Source organism: Larus michahellis, chromosome 6 (assembly GCF_964199755.1).
Source record: "Larus michahellis chromosome 6, bLarMic1.1, whole genome shotgun sequence".
NCBI lineage: Eukaryota > Metazoa > Chordata > Aves > Charadriiformes > Laridae > Larus > Larus michahellis.
The window spans coordinates 39521633-39546012 of NC_133901.1; the positions used below are offsets into that span (position 1 = coordinate 39521633).

The 24380-nt window shown below is 50.7% G+C and overlaps 2 protein-coding genes across 2 annotated transcripts; one reads left to right on the forward strand and one right to left on the reverse strand.

Moving 5' to 3' along the window:
• The first annotated feature begins 1451 nt into the window (after positions 1 to 1451).
• On the forward strand, positions 1452 to 4776 carry EGR2 (early growth response 2). Its single transcript, XM_074593138.1, has 2 exons — positions 1452 to 1868; positions 2213 to 4776. The coding sequence occupies exons 1-2, from the start codon at positions 1688 to 1690 to the stop codon at positions 3439 to 3441; spliced, it is 1410 nt and encodes a 469-aa protein (XP_074449239.1). The 5' UTR covers positions 1452 to 1687; the 3' UTR covers positions 3442 to 4776.
• A 1128-nt stretch (positions 4777 to 5904) lies between these two features.
• Positions 5905 to 9096, reverse strand: ADO (2-aminoethanethiol dioxygenase). The gene has a single exon (XM_074593140.1). The coding sequence runs from the start codon at positions 8959 to 8961 to the stop codon at positions 8221 to 8223; it is 741 nt and encodes a 246-aa protein (XP_074449241.1). The 5' UTR covers positions 8962 to 9096; the 3' UTR covers positions 5905 to 8220.
• Positions 9097 to 24380: the final 15284 nt, after the last annotated feature.

Genomic DNA, 24380 nt, shown 5'->3' on the forward strand with positions numbered 1-24380 from the left:
CAGTGAAACAAAATCGGAGGAGCTAAGAGTGCCTTTCTCAGCTGGGGTGTGAGGTGTTGCATGGATAAAGATGGGCTGGGGAGACAGACGCCCTGTGACAGCGTTTGGGACACGCGGCAGAGGTAAGTGCATGCGCCGTAGGGACACCTGAGCATGCCACACTTCTGTGACAGATGCTCTAATGGACTAAAACCTGTAAATATTGGTATCTGCTGTTAAAAATGAGAATGAGGAGGTTTTAGCCTTCCTATGTATTCTCTGGCTTGTCGCTTTGGAACAGGAGCGCACTTCTGTAGCATCCCTCACATGTTGCTGTGTCTTGCTGCTGCTTGGGTTGTCAATGGGGTGGGTTTTTTTCCACAGACCACTGAAAAAGGGCCTTGCACGCTACAGACCATATGTGAGAGCGGCTTTCCCAAACGCGGGAATAAACAGCCACAAGATGAAATATTCCCAAGTAATGAGATTAGTGACACGAATGTAGCATGGGATACAGCTTTCAAAAATAATTACATCTGACACCCTCATCAGCAAGAAGATGGAGGGGCTTGCAAGCTCTGAGCTTGGGAGCGGCATATGAAAGATTGGCTTCTCCTGGGAAGGGAGGCACAAGGGAGGTTATTTTTAGTACTTTGGAAAAAAAATAAAACAGCTAGAATTTAAGCACTCTCTGGTTTATGGAAGAGATAATAGGGAGTTGAAGCAGGATGGGAGCTGCGGGGACAGGACGGGACGGGACGGGACGGGGGGGTCCCGGAGTGCCCCCCCGCCGCCCCCCCGTCCCGTCCAGTCCCCGGTTGTGCCCGTCGGTACAATAACAACCCACCGACGGCGGGACGGGCAGTTCCGTTTTCGCGACGGTATATATAGATCAGACACTTTCCAAAAAAAGCATCGACGCGCTTGCTTTGCTCGGGCGCCTCTTTCCACCCGTAATTCAGAAAAAAAAAATATATTTTTAATATATATATTTTTTTTTTGAAGAAAGGCGAAGCCGGATTCCGTCAATGCGGCTGTTTTCTGACCCGCCGCCGCTTTGCGGTTACGGGCTGCTGAGAAAGTGAAGCGGGGTCCGGCGGGGCGGCCCCGGGACCTCCTCTCCGCTTTTCCGAAGCTTTTGAAAATTTTCCGGAACGAGCCCTAAAAAGGGCAGGCGGGGCGGGGCCGGATCCTCGCCTTTTTAGGACAAGGGCCCCGCCACCGGAATACCCCCCTGGGCGGCGGCGGGGCGCTGCCGGCGCGGCGGGGGCCGAGCGGGGCCGGGGCGGGTCGGGGCCGCCCCCGCGGGGGATGATGATGATGGGGGGGGTGGGTTCGGCGGGGGGGGGGGTGGTAATTCGGGGCGGCGGGTCCCGCACGCGGGCGCCCACGTGACCGCCGGGCCCCGTTCCTCAGTCCTTATATGGGCAGTGACGTCCCGGGCATTCAGGGGGCCCCCATAAATACTTACCGCCAGACTTGTCCTCCAGCGCGAGCGGCGGCGGGAGCGCGGCTCTCCCGGGGCACCGCGGGCACCCCACCGCCGCGACGGGGCGGCCTCCCGCCCGCACATGCCTCCCCGGTTCCCCGCCGTCCCCCCGCGCCGGTAGTGGGAGGCAGGGGGAAGCGCCCCCTCCTCTCTCTCCTCTCCTCTCCCCTCCCCTCCCCGCCCCGGGCGCGCCGCTCCCCCGGCCGCCCCGCTGCCCTCATGATGACCGCCAAGGCGGTGGACAAGATCCCGGTGACCCTCGGCGGGTTCGTGCACCAGCTCCCCGAGGGCATTTACCCCGCCGATGACATCTCCGCCGCCGCGCTGCCAACTTCGGTCGCGATCTTCCCCAATGCCGACCTGGCGGGGCCGTTTGACCAGATGAGCGGTGTGGCAGGAGGTAAGCGGAGCCCGCGCAGGTGCGGGACGGGACGCCCGCGGAGGGCGGCGGGACGGAGGGCGGCGGGCGGGGGGCGGACTGGGACGGGGAGCCGCAGCCCCCCAGCGGGTCGCCCGCCGCCCGGCCGGGGTCCCCGGCGCCCCCCGCGGCAGCTCTGCCCCCGCGCCCGGCTCGGGGGAAAAGTTGGGGCCGGTGCGGAGCCCCCGCAGCCGGAGCGCAACATGTGCGCGCCGCAGCCCCGCGTCGCGCCGGGGCGGGCGGCCACCGGGACGGGGACCGGGACCGGTGCCGGGCCGCCCGGCGGGTGGCGGCGCGGAGGGCTGACCGGCTGCTTGCCCCCCCAGACGGCATGATCAACGTGGACATGGGCGACAAGCGGGCCCTGGACCTGCCCTACGGCGGCGGCTTCGCCCCCAACGCCCCGGCCTCCCGCAATCAGACCTTCACCTACATGGGCAAATTCTCCATCGACCCGCAGTACCCCGGCGCCGGCTGCTACCCCGAGGGCATCATCAACATCGTCAGTGCGGGGATCCTGCAGGGGGTCAGCACGCCCTCCTCCGCCGCCTCCTCCGCCGCCTCCGCCGCCTCCTCCGCCTCCTCCTCGGCCACCGCCGCCGCCTCCGCCGCCTCCCCCAACCCGCTGGCCGGGGCTCTCGGCTGCACCATGGCGCAGGGCCAGCCGGCCGACCTGGAGCACCTCTACTCGCCGCCCCCGCCGCCCTACTCGGGCTGCGGCGACCTGTACCCGCAGGACCCCTCCTCGGCCTTCCTGCCCGCCGCCGGCGGCGGGGCGCTGCCGTTCCCCCCGCCGCCCTCCTACCCCTCCCCGAAGGCGGCGGCGGCCGACGGCGGGCTCTTCACCATGATCCCCGAGTACGGCGGCTTCTTCCCGCCGCCCCAGTGCCAGCGGGAGCTGCACGCCGGCCCCGACCGCAAGCCCTTCCCCTGCCCCCTCGACTCGCTCCGTGTCCCGCCGCCCCTCACGCCGCTCTCCACCATCCGCAACTTCACCATGGGGGCGCCCACGGCGGGCGCCGCCCCCGGCACCGCTCCCGGCGGCGGCGGCGGCGGGGGCGAGGGCGCGGGCGCCCGGCTGCCCGCCGGCGCCTACAGCCCGCACCACCTGCCGCTGCGGCCCATCCTGCGGCCCCGCAAGTACCCCAACCGGCCCAGCAAGACGCCGGTCCACGAGCGGCCCTACCCCTGCCCCGCCGAGGGCTGCGACCGCCGCTTCTCCCGCTCCGACGAGCTCACCCGGCACATCCGCATCCACACGGGCCACAAGCCCTTCCAGTGCCGCATCTGCATGCGGAACTTCAGCCGCAGCGACCACCTCACCACCCACATCCGCACGCACACCGGGGAGAAGCCCTTCGCCTGCGACTTCTGCGGCAGGAAGTTCGCCCGCTCCGACGAGAGGAAGCGGCACACCAAGATCCACCTGCGCCAGAAGGAGAGGAAAGGAGCCGCCGCCGCCGCGGCCGCCGCCACCGGCGGGTGCCCGCAGCCCGGCGGCGGGAGCGGCGCGGCCGCCCTGGCCCCCTGCGCGGCGCGGACGCGGACGCCCTGAGGGCGCGGGGCGCGCAGGAGCCAGCGCTGAGCCGCCGCCGAACGCGGCGGGGCGCGGAGCGGGGCGCGGTGAGCACCCGGCGGCGCCGCGGGGCTCCCCCGGGCCGGAGCGGGGGGGGCCGGGCCGGGCCGGGCCGGCGGGTGTACATAGGGGCTGCGGCGGGAGGAAGGATGGATGGATGGATGGATGCATGCAGTGCCGTCGTGGTGAGGTGTCCTTGGTGCCTTGTGTGGTGTAGAGCCCGGTCCCCTGTCTGCATGTGGGGGGGTGCCTTACCGATCCGCTCCGACGACAGCGGCGACACCGAGACCGGAAAGTTTTCCCTCCCTGGTTTTAGTATGGCTGTACATTTCTGCCTATTAATATTGGGATTTTTTTTTTTAGAGACTATATTTTTGTACGCACTGGTTTGGGGTTTTGTTTTGTTTTTGTTTTGTTTTGTTTTTTTCTTTTTGGTGACTTAAAAGTGTTACGTTTGTAGTAGGACTTGGGACGGGATGTAAATACTCTGGCTGGAACCGACGCCCGTTGTCCGCCGGGACCCGGCGCGCAGCAGATAACACGAATAATGCACAACCACTAACGGGAGCTGGAAGGAGCGAGGGTTTCTTTCTGGCCACTCTGTAAATAAACTTTTCGACAGTAGGGTCGGTGCTTACAACGTTTATAAAAGAGGACAAATAAATCTCTTAATTATGCTAAATTGACACCTTTATTTCCTTAGGTTCTCTGGCCCGGCCCGGGGGAGGGGGTGCCTCCCGCCCGTCCCCGGGCCGCTCCGGTCCCCGGCGACAGGAGGCTCGGGGGGAGCCCGGTCCGGGAGTCGCTGGGCTCGGCTCACCGCACCGCCCCGCCTCGCCGCGGAAAACCGGCGTCCCCGGTCCCGGCGTACAAACACTCGCTCTCGGGCGCGGGGATTTCCCTCGGAGGCAGGAGACGGCGCTAATATTAACCGGGGAGCGGGGTGGGTTTTTTTGAGTCACTTTCTGTTTTGTTCCGCGGTTACGATCCGCCCCGCAGGCAACCTTCCCCGAGTGGGCTCCGGAAAAGCGGGTACCGCCGCCCCGACGGCGGCCGCTGGGGGAAAGCGGCTCCCGGCGGCGCGGGCGGCACCGCCGCCGCTCTCGGGGTGCTCCGCGGGGGCCCGGGGGCGGTGGCGCTCACCCCCGCGGCACAACCGGCCTTTTGCTGCTGAACCCATCTGGCCGCAACATCGCGCTTTTTTCCTTTTTTTTTTTAACCTGTTTTGACTGTTGTTTTTGAAGGTGTTATTCCGGCTTGGCCCCGCCTCGGGTCCCGCCGTCGGTGCGGGGCCGTCGCATCCCCGCGGGCTCACCCGGCTGCCGCAGCGCTGCCCGGTACGGCCCGCACCGCACAGCACCGACCGCCCCGGTAATGCCGCAGCCCAGTATGGCGGGGAGCAGGGCAAAGCCCGTCCCCAGCCGCTCTCGACCTCTGCCTTTCCCGCTGCTGGGTCCCGCGGCGCAAAGCCCCGGTGGCACCTGCCTTTGCTGTCCGAAACACCCTGCTGCCTGTCTCCTGGAACTGGCCCTGGCTTTTGGAGCAGACCCTCTTTCCTTGTGAAAGGCGGTGAGCTGTAGCTGAAGCGACGTGCCGGGTTTTGAATCAGGGGTGAAACAGGCTTCCAAAGCCAGGCACAGACCCGTCCGTGCAGGATGGAGAAGCTGCAGAATGATGCCGGCTCCAGAGCCACTACGCTCACCACCTCGCCATCCACCTTAGCAGCACAAGTAAGCCTTCGCCTCCCCTGCCACATCACTTGGCAGGTGGCAGCTTCGCCACCCGATCCCATGTATTCTTGGCCCCCAAAAGAGATCATGGCCTGCTGCTGGAGGGATGTCACACGGGAGTGCAACCTCACGGGAGCCATGGCCTCCTTGGTGGGCTGTGGTATGGAGAGGTGGACAGGGATCCAGTGCGCTCAGCCTGGATCTCAGCTATCCCACGGCCTGGGATAACGAAAGCTCGGTCGCAGCCGGAGCGTCGTGAACAAAACTGGGATCTCAGCTACCCAGGTGCACAATCTGAGGCTCCGCTCACACTCTCCAAACTACTGTCTGCAGCCATGCTACAAGATTAAAACCCCAGCCAAAAGCAAAACGACATAAACGACACAGAAATTGTAAATGAGACAAATTAAGGAAACTGCCGATGACTAGCAGGCAGCTACGAGAGAACCTGACATTGTGTGTAACAGTATGAGCAGTCCCAAACCCCTGCCTTTGCCTTACAGTAACAGCCAGCTTCAAAAGTGGTCATACCGCATGTACCTGGATTTGTCTGCAGGGCGCCGGTGGAAGACTGGGGCCGAGAACCCAGTGTTAAGCATCGCCTGTCAAAGAAAAGCCAGTCGCACCATTCGGACTGTTAGGCAAAAAAACTTCCGCTCTGTACCATACTTGGTTCGAGACTGTCGTACTTGTGAAGGAAAATATGGACTGGTCAGTGGTGAGATATCTTGTATTTATTCTATAATTCAGCAATAACAGTAATTTTGCTGTTGTGAAACCACAATAACCAGACTGCAGAGAGAAGGAACGGCATTACAGACTTAAACCTTCTGCTTACAGATATCCAGAACACATGAAGTAAGTTTCAGTTACTGAGTAAGCAAGAAGTTACACAAAGAGGCTTTTCTTTAATGCATCTCAGGTTTTCTTTGCTATTTTCCCTAGCTTTAATACTTTGATGCTAACTCCTTTATTAAAAAAGAAAAAGGTTTTGCCACAGTTTTTAACAGCGCTCCGCAGTGTAAGGGACTGTGCTGTCCTCTACGGAAAGATGCGTTAAAGTCCTATCCCATTGAACACCTCGACTAGGTTTTACACATGGAGAAAAAAAAAATAAAAACCAAGCAGAAAGACCTAAGGGGAGGACAGAACAGACGAGATAAAAAATGCTCTCTGTCACAGTTTGTTTTTCCAGTACAGCTGTTTGCATGCACCACGCTCTCTTCTTTGTGGACATCTGAAAAAGGATGATGGTCTTCATTAGCATCGGAGAGAGTCAGAAACAGGCTGTAACACAGGGAGGCATTGCGTTATAGTTAATGACTACGTTCCATAGAGAATTGTTGCACATTAACTAATGCTAAGCTGCAGGGGAATTCCAAGAAAAACAGGTAAGCCAGCTGCAGAAATATGAGACGCTTTAAAGTGCTGCAAGAATAAATGGAAAATCTCCTGAAATAATTTCCACCAATTTTTCCTGCAAAAGAACTAATCTGTGCATGCATAATGCTGACTGTATTTCACATTCGTTCTTTCGCAGAAAAAAAAAAAAAAGAAAAAAAAAAAAAGAGCAATGCCATATCAGAATCATTTAAAAATTCAGACATACAAGCTACTGTACAGGAAAAACAAGTCTCCTTTTATAAATACACAAAGAAAAATTAAAGCTAGTTGTGGAACCGTTTCTGGAGCAGGTTGGTACATCACTTAGGAAGATGGTAAGTCGTGTTTTCTTATTCAAATTCCCACATGGTGACCAAGAGGGCCAGGGTGCCCTGGCCTGGGGTTGTGGTACGAAGTGTGCGTTAGGATGATTGGGCATGAGACCAGTCCCTGCAGAACAGACGGGAGTACTTCACCTATAGGAAAGGCTTCTCCCTTGTTAGAAAGATCCCATCACATCCCCTGCCGTGGACAAACCACATCTCCAGACCGCTTCCATCATAGCAAGGCGAAATTCACGGTGTGTCTTCTACGCTACATTTATTTAAAAGCCTTATGAAAAAGCAGTCTTTATAAATAGTATAAAGAGGGAAACCGCAGGGCTTCAAAAGCCCAAAGCGTTCACTTGTCCATATAAAAACACAGGCCGCACTTTAAAGAGAAGACATCAGGTCAAGTCTTATCTGTACCTAGGGTATGTGCGTCGCTGGAGATATAGGGTTTGCAAATACGTCATGTTTCTACAATAGCTTCCACGACACAACACTGGATAGTTGTTTTTTTTCTCTTAAGATGCCCACAGTTTCCGCTACCCTCCACCACTGCTGCGTGAGAGGTTCCAAGCGAGGTTAATTAGCAGCTGACTAGTCTCCTTCTCCTAGCTGAAGGAAATATGCATAGACGTACTCTGTCATTCGCAGTTGCAATAGTGAGATCTTATATGCAACGCTTCAAATAACTGTTAAAAAGTAATTCTGAACCTGACAGCGTCCCTTTGGAGTGGGAATTCCCTTAACTCCAGCCCTGGGGATCCCCGGAGGAGCACTGTCCTGGCTCAGGAGTTGTTCTGGGTCTGTTTTTTGCTGGCAGGGTACAGCTCTTGTGGAGACCCGCTCTGGAGACGGAGTCCCCAGAGCTTGCCACCAGACCGGGCTTGGTGGCCGCACTCCGCCGGGGGAACTCGGGGTGCCCCGCCACGATTCTTATTGCGTTTGCTTTCCCTGCCGGGGCCCGGTCCCCCCTCGCCGACGCGCGGCCCCTGAACTATTTACACAGGATGCTGGATGATTCCTTCCCCCCCCCCGCCTCCCCAGGCATTCCGTTGAGCAGGAGTTCATCCGTGCCGCTCCTCCACATCAGCCCAAAGGAAATAAAACACGCTCTGGCGCCGCTTTATTGCCCCCCACTCACAAAGCCGGGCAGGCCTGCGGGATGAAGGAGAAGAAGTAGTCCGTGACTCGCAGCGGCCCCGGCAGGCCGGTCCGTGAGGCGGGCCCGGGGTGAAGGCCGCCCGGGCAGGCGGCCCAACGGTCCCAACCGTCCCAACGGTCCCAACGGCCGCCACCGGGCCCGTGCCGCCGCCGGCTCAGAGGCAGACGCGGGGCCCGGGGTAGGGCTCTCCCCCGCACCAGAAGTCGGCGGCCTGCGGGGTCTCCATCAGCCAGACCTCCCGCGGCAGCCCGGCGGGCTCGGCGCCGGCCGCCGGCCCCTCCAGCAGGCGGTAGTAGTGACAGTCCCGGCCGTGCTGGGGGTCGTAGGGCGGCGCCAGGATGTCGAGGAAAGCGGCGGGCCCGTCCACGGCGTCGATCTGGTGGAGGTTGTCGGTGTGCGGCGAGAGGAGGCAAGGCGGGGAGGCCGGCGTGTAGTGCTGGCGGGAGCGGAACAGGGCGCGGTGGCAGGGCCCGCCGGCGGCGGCGGGCGGCGGGGCGGCGGCGGTGGCGGCGGGGGGCAGCGTGTCCATGCAGGCGATGCGCAGCGTGCCGTAGAGCACCTTCAGCATGCCGTTCATGCCCGGGTGGTCGTGCAGCGGGATGCAGGCGCCGCTCCGCAGCAGGAACACCCCCATGCTGAAGCTCTCCGTTTCGCAGATGTGCATGTAGCTGACGGGAGGCACCACGCCGGACCACGGCAGACCCCCGCCCGCCGCCGCCGCCGCTGCCGACGGCCCCCGCGGCGCCAAGTGCAAGTCCTCGGCGCGCACCTCATCCAGCAGCTGCTGCAGCCGGTGCAGGTTCTCCCCGAAGGCCGGCCCCGCCGGGCTGCGGAAGGTGATCCGCGCCTGCCGCGCCACCCGCTGGATCAGGGAGGCCATGTTGTCCCGGGGCATGGCGGCGCCCGGCCCGGCCCCGCCGCGCCCGGCCGCGGCAGGCGGTGCCGGCACAGCCGCTTCCGCCTCCTCCCCCTGCCCCCGCCGCGCAGGCGCCGCCGCCCGCCGGGCATCACGGGGATCGTAGTCCTGACCGCCTATCCGCCGCTACCGCCGCTCCACAGGGCCCCGCGGGGGCCGGCGGCGGCGGCCGGGGGAGGAGGAGAGAGAGGAGGAGGAGGACTACGGCTCCCAGCAGGGCTGGCGGAGGTGGGGGGGCGGTGGGACCGCCGGCGGCCGCCATCTTAGCGCCGCGGGGGGTGAGGCGAGGCGGGAGGGGGTGAGGGTCGCTGCCCTAGGAAGGCTCCGCTGCAGCCCCGGCCTCCCGCGGTGGGCGCTGAGGGATGGCGGCGGCGGCGGCGGGGCCCCGCCCCGGTCCCTGTCCTTGCGGGTAGGGGTCTGGGCCGGCCGGGGGGTCTGGGCAGTGCCCTGCCTGTCGGGACGGGGAAGCCATGGTCATAAACAAGGTTCCCCTGTTTTCTGTGGGGGGTGAGGAGAAGGCGCAGGAGGGACTTTTTACTTGGTTTGTGGGTTAGCCATGTAAAACTGAGGATGGTAGCGCAAGTACAGCCTCATGGACATGTAATGGATTACATAAATGTTTATTTTTGATCACTAATACTTGTTACAGCTGAACTCCTCTGTCAAATTTATCAGATTTCACCTTATTTTCTGAGACCGCCTCTCCCATTGGGGTGTTGGATGGAGGTCTTGCTGTATGGCATGCACTGTCCTTGACAGGTCTCCTTATGTTGGTGTGATTGTATCTGAATTCGTTATCTTTATCCACAGATGAACATCAAATGAGCACACGGAGTTCCAGAGGCTGATCCTTGGAGAATCCACGTGTGACAGAAAGGATGGATAATCTCTTGGTTGGGCTCCAGCCCAGGGAAGCCTGTCTGTGGTTGTTCCAGGCTGATGGACGAAAAGGGCATAGCATTTACTCTGCCAGGGCGTTACATGCAATCTTTTATTTCATTTATATATCCGTGGCAACGATCCTGTTTCCTTCTTTTGAATACACATGACTGCGCATAGCAGATCATGCCTAGAAAATACTGTGGCTTTGAAGTCAGAAATTAACCTAATTAGTGCTGGGATTTGCTAAACAAAGTTAATCTCTGATCACAAAACTATATGGGCTCCTACCACCTTGAGTTCAGTTATTTAAGTGGGTGTTCAGCATGGTCGGTCTAGGCCCAGCTGGTTAGCATTCTGAAAAACAGCTGAATTATAATCAGATAGGACTCCTGTGGCTGCAGCCCACTGAGTTAAAAATTTGACTTAAAACTAAGGTAAACCAATGTGTTTTCTTGATTAAAAGCAAACTCGAGTCTTAAGATACACGTTAAGTAAGATACATGTGGCCTTATAGCATTCTTACATATGGTACATGAATCAGGAATACTGTACATGAATGAGAAATGTAGATGTTGTGGGCATGTGATGGCCCAGCAGAGGATGAAATACTGATGCTGTAAACGAAGATTGGTGAGTTGAGTCTCTCTTCCCAAACCTATTTCCCTCCTTCTATAAATAAATTTGGTGCACAGAGTGCAAATTAGGTCACGGCATTATTGCTTCCTCTTCACAGAGAAGGGTGTTCCTTCGAGTTGCTGCTTTCGAGTTCCACCTGAAGCTGCAAAGCATTGAACACTTCATTTCCTGTTCACACCAATGTTTAAAGTCCTTTCTCTCGCCAGTGCCAGAGTTGGGAGCATGGGGTGAAGGTCAGATGAGCATTTCTATGCCTGGCAGGATGCTTAGGATGAGGGGGCAGATGCATAGGGCCTTTAATGGCCCGTGAGCCTTTCTGTGTTGGAGTGAACGTCTGAGGGCACTGACAGTCACACCACTGCTGTATTGATTGGCAACTGGCATCTTGTAAGAAGCCAAGGGATTTCGAGGGCTCCACATTCAGTGTGCTCTTCTATTCAGTCCCCTTCTGCAGGGACAGTCAATTTAATTATGGAGGTATGGGCTGGCTATTATTGTTATCAGTGATAATGGTAAATTATCCTTCTATTGGCTTAAGCTATCCATTTGTGTCCTGCCTCAGCAATTACATTTTATGCTTGCAAGGGATTGCGAGAATGCTTACTTTTGAACACACTGGTTCTTTTTCTATGCAGCACAAAAATAAGCCGTTTTGTGGAAACAGAAATGCTTGGTAGGACATTGTGCACTTGGAGTAATGTACAGTCGTAAGAAAGATCAGCATGGAAAACCAGGATCCTGAGTTCTGGTCTCAGCCTGATCTTGACTTGCTGGGTGATATTAGGTGAGTTACTTGACCCTTTAGTGCTTATCGCTCTGTAAACCATGAATTACACGTCCTGTGTACAAGGATGTTTATTAAGATTTTAAGAACATCTTTATGTGAACATTCCTGGTGCCACGTTACGTCGGTGATAAGTTTATATTTTGCATAATTGATCACCAAATGATCCTCAATGTTTTTAACTGCTGTATATTGATTCCCATTTCTGGCAGATACAGACAAAAATATGTCCTTCGCACTTAACGTTCTAGTTAAATGCTGTATCACACCCACATTTTTCAGTGCAGTAATATTAAAAAAAAACCCCAAAACAAACAACAAACAACCTCAAAAGAAAAGCAAGCTGTCCAGCCAACTGACAATTAAATTGATGTGTTTTTTCTTCTGAAAGGCCATATTCTTAACTGGCCTGTACCATCTGAAGTGGACGTGAAGAAAAGAAAAAAGTAAATCGCGGTGTAATTGCTTGGCTGGGCTTTGAGATTGCTTTGTGCTGGTGATGCAATGACCAAAGTTCAGCCCAGTGGTTTTATGATACAACCAGTGTGAGTGAGGTCAGGTTCAGGTTACGGTTTTGGTCTCCTGCTGTGTTTGTTTTTTTCCCCACATGCAGAAGGAGAATGTGTTGAGAAGAGTTACAGCTATTTCCTCCTATCCAACCCCCCTATTTCTAGGTTCCTCTCCTTTCTACCTGAACTCTCCTGTGGGATTGGCGGTTTTTCAGCTACTCTCTTTTTTGTTGCTGTTATGTTCCCCCCGCCAAGTTTGTGAAATATCCCTTGCTCATTTTCACTTTCTTCTAGGGGTTGCTTCGCAGATCCTCTTAATTTGGTTTGAGAAGTTAGAATCACCTGTAACTATCAGGTAAAACAACAGTCTTGAATGGAAGAAAATGACAGCCGCCCGCTTAGAAGGTCAGTTGTTAGCTGTAACTAAATGTTGTGTCACGATGATAGAATATTTTACAAGGTGTAGAACTTGGACGGGCAGTACAGAAACCATGCTCCGTTATAATGTTGCCAATGGCTGCAGATGTGTGTTTACATAGGACAAAAAATAAGAATCTGTGTCAAAGAACAGCATTTTTGCACTGTTCCTGCCACTGGTTCTGTAAGAGTATATATTAATTTTTATTTTATAGCTACCACTAATCAAGGAGATGGATATGAACGCTAGCCAAACATGATTCAGATGAGAACAAGACTAAAAACAGAGAAGACAAACAACATGTCCGTAACATTTGCTGGCTCTCCATAATGCCTTACGTAAAAGAAAGTTGGTTATCAGTTATTCATCAGGGAATTTATATATCGGTAGAAATACAGAGGAGTGCTAGCTAGAACTGTACTGAAATCAAAAGGGGAGTTAGGTTCATATAGATACCAAACTTCAAGGAGATCTATGTAACATTAAGACTGCCACCCACCTTTACCACTTGTTCACTGACACATATCCTGTATTCCATTAACCACGTAATTCACCCCTCGCTGCACTCTTCATTTGTTGTAGCCTCTCAGTTAAATGCACTATTTCTATATAAAGCCCATCATTAATGAATTTTATTGACAGGTTGCTACTGAACAGCCTAGAGCGGGAGTTGGAGTGACTCAGAACAGGGAAGGCTGTGCAGCATGCAACTCCCTGTGCATGAATTTGCAGAGATAACGAGACGCATTCTCATCTTCTGAGTTTAGCTCCGCTGATTTCATGCTTTCCACTGGTGCAAATCAGATCCCTGCTGATGTCTCTGACGCTGCCCAGCTTAGACTGTGGTGGTGGGTGCTGTGGGTTAGTCATGGCCTTATTCCTTCTGAACTCTTTGACTGTCTAGGGCTGATCCTGGCTGTGAGGAAGACAGCGTTTACCAGTGTGGTTAGAAACTGCCCTCCCTTCTTGGTGTGTAGCTTGCAGGAAGGCATCTCTGGCCAGGGCCACTTTTGTGGTGTCACCCTTAGCCACTGCAGCTGGGAGCTGCCTGATGCTTTCGCCAGTTGTATGCAATGGTGACAAAAAAGAAAGAGAGTGAGAGGGAGAAATCCCCTAATGACTGTGGAGGGAGTTACTGCTTGACTTTTCTAAGTTTTTAACGTTTTCTAAAGGTAATGTCATTATATAATCTGGGAAAAATATGACCTTTATGTCTAAAATTTAGAAATACATTCAAGAATATTGTTGAAATGTCCAGAACCCTGAGTGCTCAGATACAGGCAGGAAGGTAAAAAAAGATTTATTTTTTTTTTTTTTTTATAATTACTGAGATGAAAGAATCTCACAGCTCAATTTGCAAGTGTAATTCTGAGTCCACAAAAAGCTGTATTGTCACTCTTATTATTGGCATAACTTTCAAAATAAAATACCAACATGAATGCATATGGATACTATGTTATGAAGAAGGTAATTAGAAATAAATGGGAATCATTGATTAAACTGGTTAATCTTACAATGTACAGAACACTGTAATTGGGTCCATCACATTTAGTCTTTTAACTGACAGCAGAAAAGGCACAGTTAAAGATGTGGTATGTTTACTTGTTATTTCTTCCCTGAGTATCTTTATCTCTGGTTGTATTAAAATAATCTGATGTTTTACTTAAGTGCATTCAGAAGCAGCGAAATGCATAGAAGTCATTTATCATTTTATTGATAGAAGTTACTGTTAACTTACAAGCTTGATGCTACCTGTTGGGAAAGTTGACATCTGTTTCCCGGGATAGTTGGTGCAGAATGGAAGGCACACTTGGGTGTCGTCCTGATGCTTTATTAGCATGAGGGGTCTGCCTCCTGCCTGGAAGGCCCTGGCCAGCCGTGGAGTGGAGCACCCAGAGTCCCTCCTGCTGTTGTAATTTCTTGGGCTTAGGGTGTGGCCCTCTCCACCATTTTTGAAACCACTTCTGTGTAGGTCCTTTGAATTCTGTCACTGTCTGCTAGATCCATAAGGCCCCTCCAGCCTCTATTACATCAGTGCTGAACTCCACTTGGGTTTTTTTTCCTCTTTCTGTTACTTTTTCAGAGAATCCCGAGGGTCCCGTTTGGTCGCTCAGTGGGAGAGCAGAGGGTGGGAGAAAGCTTGCAAGGTCACCTCTGTTTGGAAGCAGCTCCCTTGGCCTTCAGCCCTCCCCTTCACAGCTGGCTTTTAAATGTCAAGAGAAGGTTTTGTTGATGTGGCCCAGGGGAAAGGCCCACTTAGTGTACAGAGGCTCTGCAGAGTCCTCGTCATTGGGCAGTGATGAGAAAAGCTGCTCCATGGTAGGGAAAGCCTTATGTTTCTCTCTCGGTGCATTACCACCGACTGCAGTGCCGTATTTACTTTTGCCGGCTTTGAGATAGGTGCAGTATATAAGCACTTTTGTGCTAGGGTGGGGTGTGATCCTGCTCTGTTGGAGCCCAAGAGCTGGAAGTATACTGTTTACTAACTGGGGTCCCAGAGGGTGCAAGGTGTGGGTCTACCACTGCTTGTCCTACACTAAGTAGTGATCACACGCTGACTTTTAGGCAACCTCACTAGCAAGGTCTAAAGTAATCCTATTTCTGTGGCTTCAGGAGTTACTGCTGTGCTGCTGAGTCACTGTAACCTGCTTGGCGCTCACTCATAGCCAGTGCTCACTGCCAGAAATGCTTTAGCACAGACTATCTTTAAGCTAAGCCTTTCTTCACAATCGCAAGTGAATACTGGGAATGGTCATGACACAGGCGATAAGCAGTAACGCGTGAAGCCATAGTAACTTGATTGCCTTTGGTTATACATGTAACACAGTAAGAATCTCTTTTCAGCAAGAGAGAGAACTTTTTTCATTTCTTAACAATTTGGGATCAAATTTATCCCAGTGGAGTTCTATACAGGGTAAATTGATAGTGCTAAAATTAAGAAGGAAAGAATAAATAATTTTTAAGGAATAGCTAAGGAACATTTTTCTACTTTGAATAAATAACAGATACATTTTTTTGTGGAAAGACTTAGTGTTCAGCAGAAAAAGAGATAAACGGTAAAATTTACTGGGTAATTTTACCCAGTAAATACTGGTAAAACCCCATCATTTTACTGGGTAAAAGGACAGGGAAATTTCTTTCACTATTTTCAGGTGTTTGTAGTGTTTAGGTTAATCAGTAAATCTGGTAAAATCCTTCTTTGTCCCATAGGTAGAGGGTCCGTATGAAACTTGAGGCCTCCGGGAGGAGGAAGGAAGTTTTATGCAAGCGTTTGAACAACGCAGGTGGACTGAGGGAAGCAGAAGAAAAAGGCCAGGTCCCACAGGACAGTTACAGCCACCCACGCAGCAGTGTTGATCTCTCTCTGAGTCGTGGTTATCAACCAGGATTTGACTACTTCCAAGATGAAAGTATTAAAATAGAAGAAAATCGATTAGAAAATGTTGACAATTAGTTAGTAGAGGGAAATGTCGAGGAAAAAAGAGAAGGAAGGAAGGGATGCCAATGTGGATAAAATGTCAGCGAAAGAGGTCAGGGGGATGTTCCAGCGAAGCAGCACACAGAGGTGAGTTGGTATTTGAACGTGCAGGGAATGAGGCAAGGAGGGAACAGGGCAGTTTGGTTCCATGATGTACGGTTGGAGGCTAAACAGCTGTTAAAGGGAACATACAAAGGCATTTGGAAAATGAGTGCTGTGTGTAGGCAAGGTTTTGAAGTGTGGATGGAAATGATGACACAAAAATTTTAGTTTCTTTAAAAATGAAGAAAGTAGTTTTAATGCTGTGTTGGAGGACAAAGTGAAAAGTTGCAAGTCTGAAAATGGCAAATGCTTGCCCAGAGCTATAAACGTGACCATCACTGTTTGTGCTCTAGTACTCAGAGTATTTACATGACCACATGCTCTTTTTCAGTTAAAATAATATATTTGGCAGTAACATACCACTTCTGCACTATGCTACAGTGTGCATAGGTATATCTTCAGATGACTGAGGAAAAAACCTAAATGTTACTGAGGTACAAAGGGAAATTAGTTCAGATATTTAGTATCTAGATTTTACTTTTGTATTTCACAGCATGGTAGCAAAAACATGGCAGATTTTTCTTGGAAAATTAGGATGCATTCCAGCAGAAACTGATGTGGAGACTCAGCTTTTTCTAAAAAATAGCTTCCACTATTCCCTGTAGCTCAGAATTTAGAGCTTGCAGGATCAGAGCCTAACAAGACACATATCCTTCTTACTGTTTGGGTTCTTTTTTCCCTCTAGGAAAACAAAACTCTCCATGTCTCCATGTTAAAATGATTGGAAATTGAACTTAAGGGGATCTAGCATGTGATTACTTTTTTTAGACAGGATTTTCTTCGTAGCTGAATTGGACTGTGTCTTTTTTTTCTCCCAAACCAGATGGTAAGTGATTCAGTACTTTTAGCAGTAGAAAAATGATTTGTTTTCTTTCCTCAGTAGTTGGTGTGAATGTACTTTTCTTTATCTATTTACATATTATGTAAACAGGCTTTACCAGCATTTATGTACATAGTTTACAGTCCTAATTCTGCAGAGAGCCCTGTATAGGCAAGGCCTTGCACATAGGAGGAGCTGACATTGCTTACAGAGAGCTGTTCACATGGAACTTATGGCAGGGTTGTAACTGTATTTGTATTCATATGTATGCACTTCAATTTATTACACTGCATGAGGATACCAACAGAACCGTAAGTCCACAAAACTGCTGAGTAACTTTATGCACTATACTTTTTTTCACCTGGCAAGGTCTCTGGGGATGCTCTTGATCTCTTCTGCTGCCTTCCTGTGGTAGGCTGTAGTCCTTGTGACTTTTGAGTTAAAGCTAAAAGTTTATCCTTATTATAGGGCATTGGGGCGAGTTCTTCCTGGTGTGAAGGGCGAGCAAGGGCCTCATTCATGTGACCTTTTTGACTTTTATTGATGCTACTAGAGGGACTCCATAATGGATTCCAGTAATGGTGAGAAATATTTGGGAGAGTATTAAAAAAACCTTTCACACGCATACCTGATTTCTCAAGGTTATCTGCATCTATGTTTGTATGTGTATATGCAATGTTAAAACTGAATGCTAAATGCAGTGCTGTGCCTTGTTTTGTGCTAAATAAAGCATACATGTAAACCATATATATGTCGTGTCAGCATATGGCTATTTGAGGCAGAATGGGAGGATCTGAAGCTGATGGTAGACTGCATTATAGGGAAGTAATATGTTACAGTGTCCAGCCACTGATTCCTTATACACAAAGGTACAAGCAAGGTTGCCCGAGCGGCCTTACAGTTGCCCTTTCCAAGGATTTAAGAGCTGTTCTGGAAATTTGATGTGCTTTTACCCTGGTTTTGTCTAAGAATTAATATGTTGAATGCATAGAGTCATACTGCCACTCTACTGAGATGGTAATACTCCAAAAATAATGGCCAGTTTCTCTCTTTACAAATCTGGCTGCACACAGTTGGAATGGGATTATCCAATTCTCTTCTTGGTTCTCACCTCATCCACGCACACTTCAGTTGAATTGCTGGGGGTTCGCGCACAGAGGAGCTGGCCCCTTGCCTTGTTTTCTAGGTTTACCCGAGAGCTGAAACCCTGTTCTTAGCATCTCCCACTTGAAAAATGTGACAATCTTCTGCTTCCGTGAATTCTAATGGGGGAAAAAAAAGATACATGAATTAGCATCAGAAACACTGTGCTGTGACATGTCAAGTTTTTCCCCTCAATTAAATTATTCAGTGGAAGGGTGGAAGAAGAGGACCCTTGAAACTAGCACTGTTTTTTTTTGTTTTGGGTCAGTAGTCAAGCTGGAGTGATTCACCATGCCTCGTATTTGTGTAATAAATTACTTTTCTTTTTATGCAGGGGGAGTTGTTTGGGGGAGTTTGCCTCTTGGGCTATGTGGCTGTTGATGTGGTGGTGCAAGGTGGCAGAAGGACACACAATCCTGCGGGATGCTGCTGCGCGGGATGGCGTGTCGGTCCCGTCTGGGGTCAGACAGCCTGCTGGGAGGAACGAGAGCTTGTTTGGCCAGCGCTCTCTGTGTGTTAGGTACCGAGTGCAGTACCTTGGGACATACCTCACATTTTTTATAACTGGGAATCGCTTTATTACGTTACCAGAAAGAAAGAAAGGCGCTAAGAAATGGTTATGAACTTCTAAATGCAGTATCTGTAGAAGAGCGGAACAGTAACTCCTAACACAGTTGACGTGGGTATGCAGGGATGGTGGGATTAAGGTTTCTGTTTTCTGAGACTGTTGCTGTGCATGCTCCTGTGCTTGTAGTTGCCTCCTGACTGGCAGCAGAGTTCTTGCTTCCCGGTGCCACAGTTCCTGGTGTCCCCTGGCACCTAGCTGCATGTCTCTCACTGCCCGGGTCTGGCACTGGGAATGGCACCATGCCTGGGAGTGTGGCAGTGGCTGTGACACGTAGAGCAAGTGAAGAGAGACCAGGAGAAGTTAAACAGATGATCGGTCCATCAGGGAGAATGGGCAAAATCTGCCCTCAATGCGGAGGTCTCTGAAAACAGGGTAGGAGACCAGTTATCTGTTACCTTCTGTGAGCCCCAGGGAGTAAACGCTGTGGAGAAAACATGGCTCAAAGCTTTAAGGACTAAGTAATTGCTGGAAGCTCTAGGTTACTTGAACATAAGCATGCATTTATAAGCACTGGAAGTACTGAAGAGAGTTTCTTCTGGTTTCAGTTAATAATAGGGCATGTTGTGTATCGTTTGTTTGCTTGATTGGTTCATTTTATTGTGTGCAAATACACTGTAGAAACAATTTTGTCTTTTGTTCAGTGTTACTCAGCTGGCATGCTTCATGTAAATCCAACGAATTAAGGGGAATAAGTAACCTGCTCTGGTCAGCCTGTGCAACAAGGTGCATTTAAAATAAAGGCCCGCGAGGGATATGGTGGGACTGCAGAGGAGCAGGAAGGATGGTGAGCAAAGGTGGCAGAACGGAAACCTCTGGGCCAGCAGGCACAGCAATTCCCTGGCCGTGTGAGTTGCCTTGGTGGAAAAGGGGTTCTGCTCTCCCACGTGTGGTACGAAACTCGGGCTCCACTGACCTTAGTGGAAATGACGTGGTTTTGCACTTGGGCAAATGAGAGCAGAATCTGGCCAACTGTTAATAGCTTTTTGTCTTTGGAGCTGAAATAAAGTAGCTGTGTATGAAAATAATTGTGCAAGTGCGACTCCTAAGTGACTTATAAAAGGCGAATTCAATATTTAATTGTTGGAAACACAAACTGTTTGGCACGCATCTCCTGGCTTGGCTGAGCTGTGCTTGACCTGTGACAGAGAGAGCAAAGGTGATTTCAAGTCCTGGGATCCAAGGGGCCAGTCTGTAATGTCACTCCAGGCAGAGTCAGCGCATTGGCTGCTGCTTTGTGATTACAGACGCTTATTTTATGTACAAAACCAGTCGATTCGCTATCTTTTATTTCCATTATCTCATCTCAATCTTTATGTGTGAATCTGAGCTATTTTACTTCAAGGGGGTGGCATATAACTAGAATTTTAGAAAAGGGTTTGGTAACAAGAAGTTGGTTGTTTTGATATAAAGATGTTCTGATGTAACTGAAATGATAAAATTGGTTAAATCTATGTGCAGAATCTGAAAACTTTGTGGGAAGCCTACCAAGTTGAAAATAACCTTTCTTCTGCTCTGTGCCCTGCATTTCTTGCAATATTTTGGCCCATGCCTCAGAACAAGGATAGTTTAGCTCTTAGAATATAAAAGAGAGAATTACAAGCAATCACGTTGCCGTAGCTTAACACGCTGTCACTCCTCGGCTTCAGGAACCAGCTGAACTTCAGGAACTCTGCTCTCACACCCTGTGGTGAAATGATACCTGTTGGCATAAGCCATCTTCATGTTGTTAAATTCTTAAACTGTGGTAATCTCACCACAAGTGATTAGCTGTCCTTATGGCTAGAAACGTGGTCATTCAAACTCCTGAAAACAGAGAATGTTTTTTCTGAGGCCAAGATTTAAAAATGCTTTTACCTTTCAAAAAGCTTCCAGATTTTGACAAAGTAAACTTTATTTATGCAAGCTCTTCTTTTTCTTCTTTTTCCGTTTTTTTTTCCCCTCTGTCATGTAAAAGTGACAGTACAAGCGTGGATGGTGTGGAGAGACGTCCAGTTTTGTTGGGACACAAGTGCGAGCCCAGAGCTGATGGGGTATGTCTGAAAATACTTCCTGGCAAAAGTTGTTCTGGCTGAGAATCAGAAGCTCGCATCCAGTTGACATCACTGGAAGATGCACACACAAAGTGAAAGTACTATGTGGCCTTTAAGCTTCTGTTCCTGTGGTACATGAGGTTTTATATTACACAGAAGAACTGAACCATTCACTTTTCTGGGTAATTGAGACAAAACGGGTATCTGTGATCTGTTCCACTCTGCTCTGTCTGAAGTATGCCTCCATCGCTTTAACGAAGTGGCGCGTATGCACAACAAGGAGGCTCTTTGGATGGAAACACTGTAACGCAGAACTCAGTAACTGATGATAATTTTTAAAGAGATGAGTACAACAGTTGCTGGTCATCTAGATCGTAGAAATAACTTGAGGGAATACGTTCACCAAAGTGAAACGTTCTCTAAAATGCTTGCTAACAGGTTACTTACGCTGGTTTACTCCAAAACCAGTATCTTTTTCCATAAGCCAAATGAAAAATTATATTTTTTTTCTTATTTAAGTACATGAGGAATAACTGTGAAAATTGTTTGGGTTACATGGATGTTAAATAAGTGTCACCAGTGGAAAATCAGGCCCAGTGCTTTTTTTGTGTGTTTGACCAGAGGAAGGGGCATTTCCATTTTCTGTTGCTGATTGAGTTCCCCTATGATCTTGTCTAATATACAGAAACACTGAAACCATACCAAGATTGAATCCCTCTTGTGCCCTACAGAGCAATCATGTTCCCTGTTTGTGTGCATCTCCTCCCTTTGACTGTTTGTCCTTTCAGATGCAGCTCTCTGGGACAGGAGGAGCTGTCTCTGCGCCTGAGCCGGCGGGCACTGCTGGAATAGAGAGAGCAGCTTTCCTTCCACTCCGCGTCTAGGTGAACCCAGTGAAGCAGATGGATGATGAGGGGTCCTGTGTTTCTCTGGTTGGCACCAGGTACGACTAGATCCATCAGAAATCCCAGAGCTGCTCAGCTCTAAGCCCTGGCTGTGCGCCTACAGCACTGGTCTCCAGGGAACCGAGGTCACTAGATTGGAGAATATGAGTTGCATTAAAAGGCCAGTCCCTGGGGGTTTAGGAGTGATAGCAGAATAAATACAACTTGCTTTCATGTTACATGGCATGGGACTTGTTCTTCCTCGCAGATGACTTCTCCAGTGCTGCTTGGGCTTCCCTGTTGCTCTGATTTTTCCTAAAGCCTTGATTTGACAGTAGCCTCTGGTGTGCTGTGGGACAGCAGATCCCCATAGCAGCAGGCCCACCAGCCTTCCTGTAGAGAGTTAAAGGAGTTTTGGAGAAATCAAGCGATTCAAAAATTCGCCACTCTTCTCTGGCAGTTCCCTCGATTCAACATGTCCCTCGTCTCAAGCGCAGCTGGGCAACAGGCTGGGGAGGAAAGCAGCGCTGGTTTTATTGTCTTTCAGATGCTTAGGGCTGCTGATGTTAGGTGATATAAGAGTAGTTTTTTTGAGAGGGGAGTTGTATGTGAGGGAGAAGCATCACTATCAGGTGAACTGGAGGGGTAGTACTTTGACCTCTTGGCGCACAGGGCAGGCTGAGGAGAAGGAATAAGGCTGACAGAAAGAAAATCCTCTTAATCTGGGCGATGTCAGCTTGTCATTGTCAGTTCGGTAGTTATATAGCTGCAAGCCTGCTGCTGCCTGTTTGCAGGGGCAGATCATTAATGACAAGGCATGGCAGAGTGCAGCACACTTGGGGCTTTGAGGTGCTGACAGGCTGATACTGCCCAGAATAACTGCAGAGAGCATGGTCATGTCCAACACGAGGTATGGTTCTAGGAACTCAAAAAACCCCTGTTATCCAGCATGTCACCCTTGAAGATGACATGTGGCATGCTGAAACCTAAAACTCCCTCACTTTCTGCCTCCCCAGTGGCTCCATACTGCATTCAGCTTCTCCTTAGTGTGAGCCAAAAGGTGAGAATCAGTGTAGCATGGGAGTCGGAAGAGCTGTGGGGTTCTCTAGGCTGGCTGGACAAGCAGCAGCACATGGGAAGCACACGGGTAGCAAAGTGGTGGAGCAGGCCTACACTTAAGGCATATAGATCTCTGGCAAGACTGAGAGTGGAGGAAATTTTGTGGGTCGGAGAGAGCGTGGGACTGAGGTAAAAGAATGCAAGAGCACGCTCACTATACGGCTGCTGAGCAGGGAGCAAGAAGGGATTTTACAGTTTGTGGCTGGAGGGATGGAGCGAGGAGTGGTGGATCGGGTAGAGAAGAATCTGGTTGGGCTGAGGGGTAATTGTACAATATACCCAGAGCTTACAAATTATCCCAGACCAGACTGGAAATGTTCTGGTATTCTTCAGTAGTGCTTACAAGTATCTGATAGTTACCGTGCTGGGCACCTGACTCTCTGCCCAGAGCACTGACAATTTGCCCCCTCTTGTTTGTCGTACACACCTGCAGATTTAATACTTTACTTTTGGAGAATGCAGCACTTGCCTGTCCTGTGAAACAATGCTTCTCTTCTGCCATTCTCATGGAGATGTGAAGTGATGATATCACTTCCTAGCAAGAGGCTGGTGAATCACTTTGTTGGTGTTCATGAATCACTTCTTTGCTACCAGTTTCTGCACTGGTCTTAATATAATTTCCAAAAGCAAAAATCATCATTTCAGAGACCTTTTACTTTTTGTTAAAGAGACAATACTGGAATTATCTTGTTGCATAATGTACTGAACCGGAGCTCCCAGCATGCTGCAGAAGAGCTCTCCCAAATCTATTTGTGTAGCTGAAGGTATTGCCACCTATCCAGTTGGCTTTTACAGCCTCCCTCTCCAGCAGTGGAGAGCTTGCTTGCGTAGGTGTTTGTCTCTGGTGGGTAGACCGACAACTTAGCTTAAAGTTTAAAGCTCTGCTGTGGGTCTGATAACCTCTTGCCCGGGAGCAGAAGTTCTCTGAGCTCTCATGGCTAGGTGTGCAAAGGCTCTGCTGCTGGTTGAGAGCCTCTGATGTTTCACTGCGTGCCTAGGGAGTCAAACTGGTTGTTTATCCCCATCAGCTTTGCCCCTCAAGTGGTGTGAAGAAGGCAGGAAGCAGGAGTAAGTAGGTCCCTCGGAATTTCCTTGTCCAAGGGAAGAACAGCCAGTAGGCTGTGTGTTTGTGTCGAGGCAATGTCAAAGGTCTTTGATGTGCACCATCTTATGCATTGGCACACAGCTTTTTCCTGGGGAAAAAGTTGTTGTGCATGGTATGAATATGATCTTGTGAGCTAAAGGCACTTGTGGTTTATTCTTGGCAAAGCCTGGGGCTGCTTTAAAATTGTCTTTATGACAGCACTGGCAATCTTCGGGCAACCAAAGGGTCAGGGAATTGCATGCAAAGTGCAGAGGCGTTTTTGCCCATTGCCTTGTTTGATGGACCAAGCGTCCCTCCGTCACAAAGATCCAGCCCGTTTCTCCGACCAAGCACAGCATGTGCTCCGGCAAGCCCGCTGCTGCCCTTGGAGGGTATTTCCCTATTGTTTTGTCTTGACCGTTAACGCCTTTCCCTTTCTCTGTGATATGCTGTGTGTTGCCAGCTGGTATTTGTAACACGTTTAGTAGAATTTTAAAATGAAACTTCTTTGGAGGAGGCCGGCGTGCCATGCGGGACATGGCCTGCGTGTGGGCAGCATCTGACAGATTCCTGTCACTGTTACCCGACAGGCTTGTCAGAAATGACAGCACCTGCCCGTGGACCGCACTAACGCAGTGATACCAGCCAAAATGGGAAGTGTTAATGGTATTGTTTGCCCCGTGTGCTCGTATTCATAGTCCCTCCCCACTATGAGAGGCGCCGTGTAGATGTCTGGATGGATAGTTCCATGTGTTAGGATAATGATACCAGATACCATTCAGTTCTGAGCAGCTGATGTGTAATTACTCTAATGGAAAAGCAGCAGAGGAGATTGCTTAAGAGTTTTTCAGTTATCAATGACTTTTCTGCACGTAGGTAGG